This window comes from Bactrocera oleae, chromosome 6 (assembly GCF_042242935.1).
Source record: "Bactrocera oleae isolate idBacOlea1 chromosome 6, idBacOlea1, whole genome shotgun sequence".
In the NCBI taxonomy this organism is placed as follows: domain Eukaryota; kingdom Metazoa; phylum Arthropoda; class Insecta; order Diptera; family Tephritidae; genus Bactrocera; species Bactrocera oleae.
In genome coordinates, this window is record NC_091540.1 from 48,740,915 (window position 1) to 48,755,334 (window position 14,420).

General features: G+C 33.6%; 1 protein-coding gene across 1 annotated transcript in view; it reads left to right on the forward strand.

Moving 5' to 3' along the window:
- Positions 1 to 5,180: 5,180 nt before the first annotated feature.
- The window catches only part of RasGAP1 (Ras GTPase activating protein 1), a 33,721-nt gene continuing 24,481 nt past the window's right edge, over positions 5,181 to 14,420 (forward strand). The window contains exons 1-2 of the mRNA XM_036362653.2: positions 5,181 to 5,376; positions 7,164 to 7,520. Of these exons, the coding sequence (XP_036218546.2) occupies positions 7,391 to 7,520 (130 nt within the window). The 5' untranslated portion in view covers positions 5,181 to 5,376; positions 7,164 to 7,390. The remainder of the gene's footprint in view (positions 5,377 to 7,163; positions 7,521 to 14,420) is intronic.

Sequence of the window (14,420 nt, forward strand, 5' to 3'; positions counted from 1 at the left end):
TGAGCAAGGTGTCTTCACCACCTTACCTGCTGCTTGAAGATGCAATCATTTACCGAGACCGCCTAAGCAACTGCATACATACATATTTTTTGTCGTCCAACCCATAATGAAACCGAATACAAATTAAATAAATTATTGAGAATACACCGTCGTATAATATAAAGACTCATTTAAATGCAACTACCACTAAAAACTTACGTCAAACACGCGTACAAATGTTGAAAATTTTTCTTAAGTCGCTTATATTGTAATATCAACGCATGCGTATGTTGGAATGTGTGTGAGTGCTTGTGTATTGTGGCGATGCACCGAATTGTGGCTTGTCTATCCCTTAGTTCACCTAACAAACAATCAATTTGGTGCTTCCCACGTTCGTTACGTTTCGCTGCGTTGATGATTCCGATGGCTGAGGCTTTGTGGCTGGTGGACTGCTGAACTGCTGAACTGCCGAACTACTAGCATACGCATTAACAAAAACAGAAGGTAGCAACAAAAACCGAAGACCGGAACATTTTCACGCCACATGTCGAGTTCGTGGAAATAAATAGGAAAAGTCGTACCCTCAATTCGTATAATGATTTGCTTGAAGAAATTTAAACACACAATTGTGGAAGAATAACTTAAAAATAGTCACCAGTAACAGCAGCCGGCATAAAACAGCAGCAAAGGAAAACAGTGAACAAGCAAATTGTTTACTTTCATTATATTATGAAATTTGTGGTATTTATAGTTATAAATATATAATATTTGATGAGTTGAAAACAATTGTTGGGCAAATTTTACTTCCTTTTATATCTTGAATTCATGTTAAGAACACGACAACCATCTTCCAGCAATGAATTTCGATTTAATTGAGTCAGCTTAGAGTACTAAAAATTTTCGGCGCCACTACCTTCCAATGCTTTATACTTAGAACATCGTTCAGCGTATTTTATCAAATTTACTAAAAAGAACAAATTGGAAAAGATAACGAGGGCGGACCGATAAATACTTTGATCCACCGATCGATGGGGTCTCATTTGTCGAAATTCACCTCATTTATTTCAGTTCCAGCTTTTTCAGCTGAGCTAAGAATCGATAAACCAAGTGTATCGAACTTAAAGGAAATTTTTCCAACATTGTTCGTCATTTTGTAGTATTTATCGGACTGCCCTCGTAAGTTAACATAGACGTAAAAAAAACTTATGAGTGTCAAAAAATTTGGTGATGACTGATCATGCCATGAAAGTACTACTAATAAATATATATGCATACATATGTACATATATATAGTATATTGGTAAAGATTTTCGATCAAATACAAAGCCCAGAGAAGAAAAAATAGTATACAGATTTTGTTCAAATCAGACATATAACATACCACATTAACTCAATAAATCACTGATCTATTATACTATTTATGATTCGAAAAAATCGCCTTATCTGAATTCAAATTACCACTTTCTGACGGAAAGACATAATTAGATTATTTCTCTTAAACTTTTCGCTATCTTCATTACTTCAAAGTACTACAAAGATACAAAGATACAAAGATACTTGGTTTTGGTGTTTATTCCAGCTATATACAATGCACTTAGGCTTCGCCATGACAAAGAAACTTTACCCGTCCCGGCAGTACGTCTAAGTATGAAATTACAAATTTGACTTTATTCTCTGAATATTGTAAAAAAATAAGATAAGAACTATAAAGTCCGTAAGATTGATTGAAAAATTTGGTGTCAAATTACGCCAAAGTAAAATCTCCTATTTTAGAGTGCATTCACTGTCAGAAAAGAAATACGAAGTTTAAAGGGACCAGTCCGAGTCAAATTTGTACACATGTAATAAATAAATTCGGGTTATGTAATAAAAAATCGAATGGCACTCTACACACACCCTGCTGGTATTTCCTCTAAGTAAAAAATGTCCACACAATTTTGAAAAATTTTTTTACAGTCAAATGTTCTTGCAATATTGAATGTGTGCTAGTTCCACTAATACTTATAGTTGTCTCAATCTGACGATTGGTCACAAGGCGATCTTTCAAGATCATTTCGCACACAACATCAATAAGTTCAGGAACAATAAGTGATTTGGACGACCTTCACGACATTTATCTTAGCAAGATATACTACCTCGATTGAATTTAAGTTCATCGATGCATTGTTGCTGAGTGAATCCACGTCAAAAGTTGTAAAAAAAAATCGCGCTAAAATGTTCGAGATTTAATTCCATTTTTTGGCCGAGATGAATATTTTAAGTTACTGTAAACAAAACGTTCTGAGTATGTGTAACATCAATAATTTCAATTTTTACGATAAAAATGTGAGTTGCCAGATTCCAACACTAGGGTTGCCAAACCCGAACTATAAAAGGCAAGTTACGTAGAACCTAAAAGAACGAATTCCAAAGTTACGGCAACGAACTGTCTTCTGCTGTATATATCTGGAAGCCCTATCTATAAATGCAAAGCTTCTAAAAATAACTAGTAGCAGACTTCTTTGCAAAATAAAGTTATTGTGCGTAGTATTATAGAACACTGTAAACGCTACACCGGTCCGTCGGCATGCGGTGCCATGTAGTGCCACACGGCGCTTGCACCTAACAAAACTGTCTACCATTCACTCATTCCCGCACGAATGCCGACCACTTGTGCGACACCAACCGACAGCGAAACTTATTGCTCACTATGCGTTCATTCATGTGTTGAACCACCGAAACAACTGACTGGCTGCACAAGTAAATACGTAAGTGTCTACATATTAACATACAAACAAACATGCATAGCTGCGGCTTTACTTTAAATTCTTTCACATTTCCATTTACATATCCACATGGTGACTTTTCACTTCCTCAACTCCTACGTCTTCGGGACAGCTCGTCTTTACACTCGCACACTCATTCGAATGGCGTGTGTATCTACATAGTATGTGTGTGTATTTGTAAACACCACACATTGGTTTTATTTATATTTAATTACTATGGTGGGGCATGTTGCTAGCCAAACAGCTGTACAACAACAGCGAAAACATTACGCGCGCGTCAACAAGATGCAAGTTTACAATTTCATTCATAAATTGTATTGGCGTCAGTAGGCGAACGCTAACAGACGAACGGCGCAGCAAGAAAAGTGAATACCTATATACTGTGTAAACAAAAAAAAATCATTAGCATATAACTACATCGTCAATATGGGCCGCATAGTATGTCAATCAGCATCAATACAATTTGGTTTGCCAGTTATACTCATTACAGCGCGCTGCCCGTTGTTACCAGACGTGAACCGCAGCAATCATGATTAGTTGTTGCCATTTGTCGTGTTCTTGCTGTGCTGGACGTGTGTGGCTGAGTGTGTGTGAGAAGTGTTGCGCCACCGTCACAAATGATGCGGTCTTTTGTGGCATTCGATTGATTGTCCGTGGCGCTACTTGTACATTAGTATGTATGTACATAAAAACATACCTACACACATTTGAATCTCCTCGTAACTCAACCACTCGAGGAACTACGCCCGCGCACACGACGTGGGTACAAAGTACTTGGAGGTATTTATTTACTTACCGCATATTATTGACAGCAGTTGACCGGAAGGCAGCAACTTACTGTAGCCTGTGTGTGTTCCCGGATGATTTTCGAATGTAAATATTAGGAATTGAGTTGCATAAACAACTGCATACATACATATGTAGCACTTGATCTTTTGGCTAGGTTCGCGTAAAACAAATATATAAATATTTAAGTATATTGCCAAAAGAGCAAGTGCTTCGCTTGCTTGATATATACATACATAGGTCCAATTAAATCGATAAGGTCCAGATCCGAAGAATATGGTGGATGCGAAAGCAATTCGAAGTAACTTTGACATCCTGTTTATTTTTTCTCGATTGTGAGCTCGCACAGAACTCCGTTTGCACAGGGGTGTACACACCAAAATATTCGTATGTATTATTGTAACATATACATATGTGTCCAATACATACGTTTTATACCGATAGAATGTCAACTTACTCGATCCATTTGATTTGACGGTAATTTAAGCTCATTTTATGGATTTTTTATATTTTCATCCGTGACGAACTCATTGTCTTCAGTGCTCACAAATGGTTGCATCCCATGGCGCCGAAGACCGAACAACAGTATCTATCTAGTAAATTTTGGTATCAGCGGCGTTTTGTCATCAAAAAATCACTCGAAATTAAAAATTTATAAACTTACGAACTTCCAAAATCGGTTATGCAAAACATATAGATATAATTCTAATGCCGTCCCCTCATAGAAACGAAATTTACTATTGAGACTGCTTGGTTTATATTGAAATAATAAAATATTTTAATATAATGTATTGTATATAAACTTAGTATAAAGTATATTATTCATACGTTTTAGGGTGGAGCGAAAAAAAATTTTTTTTTGACTCAGCCTGGGGGTAAAATCTGTATATTTTAAAAAAAGGAAAGTTTTTGGGCAAAAAAAAAATTTTTTAACACCTACAGGCGGCTCACTCAGTAAATTTAGAGTTACAATTTTTTTTGGACAAAAAAAAATAGATTTTGGTTTAAACTCTTCACGTTTATATAAAATATACCGAATTTGACGGTTTTTGACTGAAAATTTATTTTAACGCTTCAGGAAAGCATGTGGTCATTTAAGACTTTGATCCTGATAAATTGCAAGAATATAAAATGTTCGGTTACACCCGAACTTTGCCCAAAATTACTTGTTTACTTTTAGGTATCACATACAAATCTATACTCATTATTATATCTTTGAATTCTTTGGTGACATTTCCTTTCATAGTATTGTTGTGATTCGGAGTTTAGTTGAAGAAACCTAAGCTAGAAGAAATCGGCGTACAAAATATATACACATGTATGAGTATCTATACTAAATGTAAAATATGAAAAAAAGCGTAAGAAGTCAATATTATATATTTATTAAAAGGTCAATCGGTAATCAGAGCGCTTATGAACGCATTACAGGTAAGAAAGAAGGAATTGGATATGCTTATATTTAACTGACATAGAAGGCAAAGTGTTTTATAGTACATACACTGTGTTATAGAAAAGCAGAGTTGCATTATAAATAAATTATATTCCACGTTAATACAGCAACCCTGTCCTGAGCAATATGGTCTACTCTGCTTGCTTGCTAACAACAACAAATCCGTTTTGGTCGTTCGGAAATCAACTTCAACTCACTATACAGTGGTCGTAAACGGAAAATAGTAGCAAAGAAATCGTCCATCGTATTGGTTGTTTATCCGGTAGTGCCGCGATTCGTAATTCTTGTGCATAACTTGTATTAGCTGCTTTTTCACTGCGGGCATACGTTTTGCGGTTGAATGAAACTTGTGTAGCAGCAAAATCCCCCGCCGACTCCGATTTCGTCGTTTTACTTGTACGTACATACAAACATATAAGTATTTTCTGGTTCTATGTGAAAAGTAGACCACACTGCAGAAACCGGAAGTAATGTTTTTTCATTAACAAAATCGAATTTTATCGAATGAAAAGTGTAATTATTTGCCGAAAGAGATATGAATGTATTTGTTAAATTCATAAAGAGTAATATACTGATATTTACACTAAATTAAATTATAATAAAAAATTACTAATTTGTCGAAAATGTGTATACAAAGTGATAGATACTAATTAAACCGTGACTCTCAATCATCAAGTGCAAATAAATAGAAGATGCCGAAAAAACTACGAAGTGTACAAAAAATATAATTTTATATGCGTACATATGTATTTATTGAGATAAGAATAATCAAACTATTTGCGATTGGATCTTGTGACCTACGCAATTTTATGGCAAATGTATGTATGTACTTTCGAAACCCAAAAAATTTCTTCCCAAAATACCATTCATCTTGCCGCATACAATTGACATTCCACACCATCACGGCTTCAAGTCGTTTCATTCACAAATTTAACTGCTTTGGCAAAATCCAAATATACATACATATGTACATAATGAGTATATTGTGTGTTATTATATACATATATATGTACATCTAATGACAACGGCTACTACAAAACACTATAAAGAGCTGGAGTGACGGCAACGACTACGCACAATTTCCAAAATGTCGAAAATACACGCAGCAAATACCCACGTCCATAAATACGTATATACTTTTATACCAACATACATATGTATTTACACACCTACTTGGGCACGCAATATGCATAATCAGATAAATACATATATATACATATGTATTTGTACATACATGAAATATAATCCTAAAAACCTGAGCACAACCAAAGCAGATTTTTATGAATGAACTCAAAATTCCTATTTCCTCTGTGACGCACCCCGATTATCCACGTACTTGTGCAGTATCTATGCAAACAAGCAAGACGAACTCTTTTATGCGCTCTCTCTCACTTCTGCCAGAGAATGTAAATGAATGTTCATTTAAATTCTCTGCTTGGACAACCAAAAATATATGAATAGGTTTCAGAAAACATTTGCACAAGCTTAACAGTAAATTATACAGGCTCTGTTAATGTTAAGTAGTATTAGCAGAAATTCTTTCTACACTTTGCTGCAAGCGGTAAAAAGGATTTCCTCTTCAATACCAGTTTCTTGCCGTTCCGTCTTTGGCGCATGGCGTTAATTTCTCACCTGTCCATAGATTGATATCATTCCCAAACCGTTTCATGCTAATTGGTTTCTTTCGCACGGTTAATTGCAGACGATTGGCGGGCAGAAAATATGTGTTGAAATACTTTTTTGAAAACTCCGATTAAAACAGAAATTTCAAAGGAGATTATAAATACTTATTAGGTTGAATAAAAAAAAAAAAAATTAATGGATCTGTTTTCAAAAGTTACCAAAACACATTTTAGCTAATATAAACTAAAACTAAAGTGAAGAAATTAAAAGTTAAATAGATTTAAAACTGTTTAAAAAATCAAACTTTAATGCAATTGAAAGTTTTATTTCATAAACATCCAAAACTCCCACATTGGAATTGTTAAACCAATGCTAAAAAAATAATAAAGTTATGGCATATTTGATAGATTGAGTTATAAATACTGTTTCACTAAATATGGAAGTTTTGATTCGTTGTGTGTGTTAAAAAATTTTACTACAACATTGCGGTGTTATAAACGATGTTCGGCTTAAAATTTTTTCTAAAATTAACTTAACCTATGTGATTTCTTAAATTTCAGGTAAAAAATGTCCGCAAGTCAAGTGGATCAAAAAAGTAAATAGTAGTTATGTTAATTCAAATGTTTTAATTTAAAAATATATTGCTTATCAAAAAAAAATTGTGCTATCCTCTCGCATTATTAATGCATTAAATAAATAAACGACGGCAACACTGAAGTACATAAGTGTGGTAAAATTTCCCTCGTGTAACGAACACGATATTGTACGGAACTGGAGAACTAACGAAATGCATCTGAAAAAGAAATACGAGGAAAGAGACGACCACAGTATGGAACATACAAGCATTAGTTATGGATCCAACATGGCCGATAATACACGCGAAGTACGAATTGAAGAGCAATTAAAAGTGAAAATTGGTATGTAAATTAGTGCAAATTGCTATTAAATTATAAGAAAAAGTGCGATTCGATTTCGGTTATTCTCACCCTTGTAAAATATTGGCATTTACATGGGTTTTTCTATTGGAGATTCGTGTGTGCATTGGAATGTTGTTGCTGGTCGCGATTGATGCGCGTTATTTGTATATGTGTGGGTTCGCTCGCTCACTGGCTTAAAACAATGCTTATTGTGTAAAATGAAACGCTACCATCTCATGTTTTTATAATTTTCAAATTATTTTCATATTTTCTGCAACCAAATTAATTAAAAAGTGTAAAGCAAAGTATTGTTTTAATTCACAAACAATAGAAATATGCATATATACAGAATTTGGCGGTGCATTTTGAGTGTAAAATACTGACTAAATATTGAAGATTTGAATAACATCAAGCAATAAATGAATAAGCAACATACAGTGTCGGTTTATCACATATATATTTATTCCTTTTTCTCTTGCGTGGAATTCCCATTTGTTGCTTTCCTTTACACACATGCACATACCATGATTTTTGTGACATTTGGTATGGTGTTGATTGAAAACGCGTTGAAACTGGAACAACAATGAATGCCTATACAAATGCAGCTGCTTTTTACCAGCTGCCGACACAGAAGTGCTATATCTGTTTGCTTGGTGCTTTTATATTTCCCTCTACGTCCCTTTATGAATGAATTTTCTGTACATGCGCTGGAATTGCGCAGGGCTACTGCATGATTCTTTGTGTGTTTGTGAAAACTTGTGTTGTTGGTATTGTTATCATTTTATATGTGGGTTTCATGAATGGCCGGAATGTTATGGTAAAGCGAACGCGCAGCGCTGATCCGACAAGTAGGTAGGTAGATTGAACGTGATTAAGAGTAGGCTTCTCCGTCATGTTTCGCAGGTATTTGTTCGATCTGTGATTGGAAGAAAGCAGAAATCATATTTTCGAGATATGTCTGACTGGGATTTTGAATAGAAGCCACTAATTCGTGGTTAATAAAATATAAGTATGGATTGATAGAATGTTCTGCAGATATATTATTCTACAATTTAACCAACAATTTATTGATAAATGAAAAGGCATACAACCCAACTTAAAACTTTTTTAATGTGTAAACGTAATTTTAATGTTTGCATCCGATAAAAAATCTAGAATAAATGTAAATACTTATTCCTAATATTTATATTAAAATGGAAAATAAAATGGAGTTTTTTTTGGAGTTTTTTTTGGAGACTCAATTATAACTAAATGTGTTATAATACATCTTACCGTTATTGCATTATGTACATATATAATATAATACAGTTACGGTCAAAATAATAGTAGTGCGCATAATGTAGAAAAGAAATATTTATGTTTCTTATCTAATTTAATCTCGACAGGTTTTGCATAAGTATATAGACGGATTAAAAGCTGTTGAGTATAAAAATTCGTGGCAAAATTATATTCAAGTATAAGAGAAATACAGACATCGTTCATTAAGTACGCGCTCCACAGTTTCCCAAAGTGTTGATTATTGTTTATTAAATTAGCATCAGCAACTATCTCCTTCACACATTTTTTAGAAGGTTGAGGTCTGGATTTTGTAAATAACATACCCTATTTTTCTATAGCCAACTTGCTTGTGTGCTTTGGATCGTTATCTTGTTGAAAGGCCCAGTGTAGTTACATTACTTCACGGGTATAAGGCAGTATAAATTCCTGAGTATTTCGAAGATAGTTAGTAGGGTTCATAGTTTGCTGAGTCCAAAATATCCGATTCCATAAATCGAAAAACGCGAACAAATCATTATACTGGATTCCCCATGTTTAACGATTTTTGTAGTTTTTTTTTTTGGATTGTTTGGAATTGGCTGGTCATCTAATAGGATAATTTTAGCTTCATCTGTCCAAAAATGTTTCGTTTTAGTAAGGGAAATCGAAGTACTCTTTTGCAAACTTCAGCCTTTGACTCAAATGTCATTTTTTATTAGTATTGGCAATTTTCTTGGGCTATGAGTTGCTAAATCACTACCTCGCAAATGTCTACACGAATGTATTCCACTCTTGCCGCCAGGCCCAGTCCTTTTTTCACTACTAAATTTATATAACAGTGTCTTATTGAGAACGCAAAACAATTAGGCAACGGGAGAAATTATAATCACTAAACTATATGCCACAGTAACACTACTATTATTTTGACCAAAACTATGTGTATATAAAGGTGTTTAAATAATTTAAATTGGACAAATTAAAATTTTTATAAATTATAAATATTTTATTATACAAAATAATAATCACTGCAAAAGATACTAAAGATTTTGTTTGACACTTATATTCATGAATTTGTGAAGTTTTTTTTAAAAGCAAAATTATACCAATGAAATATAATAGATGTATGTATGTATATACATATGTAAATATATTTTATTATATTTTGCTCTTGCTGTAAGCTTTATTTGTCACTCGGTTTAGCTCATTCACAGTCAACATAATAACAGTTGTGTATACATAAATGGCAAACGCGCCTGCTTTACTAACCGCACCACACCCATCTTCGTAAATAAGATTATTTATTCCTACACACGGTTGGTTCGCTTTGTTGCCAGTTGGTCTATTATATTTGTAACATTACGCTTTTTATAAGTATATTAAATACATACATATGTATATATGAATTTCTTTTCTTTGTTATTCAACCCCATAATTTTATGCAAAGTCGCACTTTGTTACTTTCAACTTTTGATTTCCGTTTCTCATCATATGAATTTTTCACGTATGACAGAACCACAACAAACGCATTAAAACGTAGCAAATACGTAGCCAGGCATAAAAACCAACTAAGAAACACATACGTACATAAGTATGTATATATTCAAGTATATGGTATCTTCATTGGACTTTTAATGCCGGCAAGCCATAGCTAAGGTTTTTGCACGCTCCATGAAGATTTTCGCTGTCGCTGCATGTACATTTGACTGTGTAAATTCATAAATATGTATATACCATACATATGTTCCACGTTGTTTTTTTTCGCTGAACTTCCTGTCTCATCGCCCTAGTTGCCGTCTTATTGGCTGGCAGCATTACCTGTTTTCTTATCTGTGCGCACATTTCTTGGTCCCCAGTGCAGAATAAAATATATTCGTATGTATGTATGTATAAATGTGACCACTTATGCAAGTCTGAACTACAATTTTGTGTAAAAGGTGCTTTTATTATGCTTTGAAATCATAATGATAAAATGCTTGGCCAAAATTGCTGAAATTAAATAAATTTATTTAAGTATTTAATTACTCCGAAGGGCACTGAAGCGATCTACCCGGAATTATTCTTAAATTAGGGGAATTTTTAAATCATATTTTATCACAAAATTCGTATGAAAGTGCATGACTCAAACGAAAGTTATGAAATATATTACTTTCTAGTTCTTTGGAATTTAAAAAATGGCATTCCTGAGCAAAAAAAAAATCACTACATGCATACATACATATGTTATAAAACAAAATTCGAAAGTACATATATGTATTAAAGAGAACGATAAAGTAAAAGTAATGTTGTAATTATGGAGAATCAACCATAAATTCTGTTTGGAATATATATACATACATATGTATATGGTTTTATATAATATTAATTCATGCTAATGAAATGAGGGTAGAGTATCAGCAAAAATTTAGAAGGTTTTTCCGAAAATATAATATATTGATACAGAGAGATTAGTACTTCTGTAAAATATAAATGAGCCATACTTCTAATTAAGTCAAACCCCCTATTTGGTTCGAAATTTATATCGAGGTTCCTCAAGTAATAAAAGCAATTTCGCATGTGTTTGTTTTGGCAAATTTGGAAATTTTGAATAAAAAATCGACAGATTGCTACGTAAACGTCCAATAAAAAAATGCAAAATACATATTCGAAATTATAGCCACAGTGTGCACCTTCAATAAAACCCTTGTTCCGGTAACTTTTTCTTTTTTGAAGAAAAAATTGTATTAATATTTTATACTACTGCAAAATTAACAAGCCCATAAATTTCTAGCTAGTTAGTTTTATTATTAATTTATGTACTAATTTATATTCTAATTGCACTTTTCCGTTTGGACTGAAGTTTATCTCGTATCAATAAATGATTGAAAGGTAACTTGCGACATAAAAATTTATATTTATTACCTACATGTTATACACATAAATATTCTTATCATACGGTATTACGCAAGTAGGTTTTCCGGTGTTTATAGTGTTTAATTATTTTTTGGTGCTTAGATTTTTTCCATTTTGCTAACTAACGTGTTTAATCTTGTACGTATTGTAGACGTCTTATCGCTTTCGTAACTAATTTTAACTCGGTAAAAAACATGCTCATATAAAATACATACGCACATACATACAAGTATATGCATAGAAATGTATATTCTTTATAATAATTCTTAATAACAAATAGAAAAACTTTATTTTTAATACTTAGTTGAGTTCATATGAGTCACATTGATTTTGACAAACTTGCGCAAAAATATTGAATACAAGAACAAGAAAATAGTTAACTTCGGTTGCACCGAGTACTTGATTTGGATAGGTCATTTTGTATGGCAGTGATTCGATCTGAAAAATTTCTTCGAAAATTGCACCGCTGTCTTGAACAATAACCCATGTCAAATTACGTGAAGATATCTCGTCAGATGAAAAACGTTTCCATACAAGCAGTATGGCAATTATATGCTATAGGGGTTCGATATCGGCGATTCCGACAGATGAGCAGTTTCTTAGAGAAAAAGACGTGTGCAAAATTTCAGATTAATATTTCAAAAACGCGTATATACAGACGAACATGGCTAAATCGATTCAGCTCGTCGTGCTGGTCATTTATATATGTATATTATATATTTTATAAAGTCTCCGAAGTTTCTTTTTGGGTGTTACAAATCTCGTGGCAAAATGTTCATTGTATCAATATCGCGCTCAATACAATAATGTTGAAACAATTAGTCATGCGCACAGCCAATTATGGATATCAAACCAATAATATAAACAGGCGAACACATTTATAAACAATGAACACTAACAGAGCAGGAAGCAAATTTGGTCAGTAGCGCAATGGAGCGACTTCAAAGTAGATTTGAACTTTTTTTTTTCTTTTTTTTTTATTGTATTTATTGTCTCATTGCTGTTGTCAAGTATTGTATGACGAATTTATTGCGTCCCCAACCGACTCATCTCGTGCTCGATTTCAACGCATGCACGCCTTCAAGTGCTCTTAAACTTACAAGTCATGGTTATGTGTCTCATGTGCCCGCAAAAAAGGGCTTAACCGTCAACGGTGTACCAGCTTAGTCGCGTTCATATCAAATCGGCCACAGGAGAGCAGACCACACAGCAGCGGTTGAGGTGACTGTAGTGGCAACAACACTAATTCTGGCTCACAAAGTTGTGTACGGTTGTAAGTTTGCGGCTTGTTACTTAGCGCATCATAATACCCAAGCGAGATTTCAACACATGCAGCCGCAAGTGCGTGCGTCAAACCACCCAACTATTAGAGTTGGAAATGTAATGACTTGTCGACGCTTATTATTGTTTCTGCTATCATCATAACTTCAATTTTTTGTATGGTTTTCTAAGATTTTACTTTTTTCTTAGTTTTGGCTACAATACGCAATTTTAAGAAGTAGCGTAGTAGTAAAAAATTACATGAAATGTAACAACAAAAAGTAACAACAAATATAATATATAATAATATTATATATAACAAAAACAAAAACTTAACTTCGGTTGCTTTGAAGCTATAATACCCTTCACAAATTCAAACGACTTCTTACAAGAACTTGACCTTGATCAGTCAGTTTGTATGGCAGCTATATGCTCGATTAGTGACAGGATTTGAACTATTTCTTCAAAGATTACACGATTGCCTTACACAATAACCCATGCCAATTTTCGTGATGATATCTTGTCATATCTCAGAAGTTTACCATGCAAGCAATTAATTCGGATCCGATGGCAGATGGTTCCGACAGATGAGCAGCTATGTGGGAAGAACAGGACGTGTGCAAGATTTCAGATCAATATCTCAAAAACTGAGGGACTACATCGCGTATATACAGACATACGGACATGGCTAAGTCGACTCAGCTCGTCATGCTGATCATTTATACAAGTATATATGTTTTATAAGGACTCCAACGTTTCTGAGTGTTACAAACTTCGCGGCAAACGTAGGATACTCTGTCCAAGGTATACAAATATTTGTATGTATTGTAGAGGGGTATATCAGAGGGGCAAGAGTAAAGTGGTAAAAACTTAATTTACTGTAAAAGGTAATTAATAAAAAGCTAAAAACAAGCAGCAGCCACTAGAAGCAACTGTTTTAATTGCAGGCACGATCCTTTATAATTACATTGTAGTTTTGTCTGACCAGTTGAAAGGTTGCTTCAAACTTGCCATTAGCACTTTATATATTTGTTGTTATTGTAGCACACCAAATTGGTACTCGGCACATCATTACTTTTATTGTTGGTCGAGTTTTCGCCTTGCTTACTGCTTGGAGAGAAGAATTTTGGATGTTGTTACTTCTGTATTTTTATATTGTAACTTTAATTGTCCCTTAAGAAAAAACTGCAGCTAAAAATAAACATTGCCAGTTATCTGATATTTCTTTCAATGAATTTATGAACCTTTATGGTTTTGCTCATCTTATCGTGAAATCGTTTGATTAAGGTCAATCTGTCTACTACTTTATATAAAACATATTTTATTATATTTGAAAATATTAATGCCAAATAAAACAGAGAGGTTCGGGTTTAAAATACAGGCAAACATCCTAATTCTTCTGGTCGAAATAGTGAAACTCCAGTTACACTTTAGGTATTTGCTCAATAGACAATCAACACATTATAGCATAATTGTCAACTGTCATCAATTAAT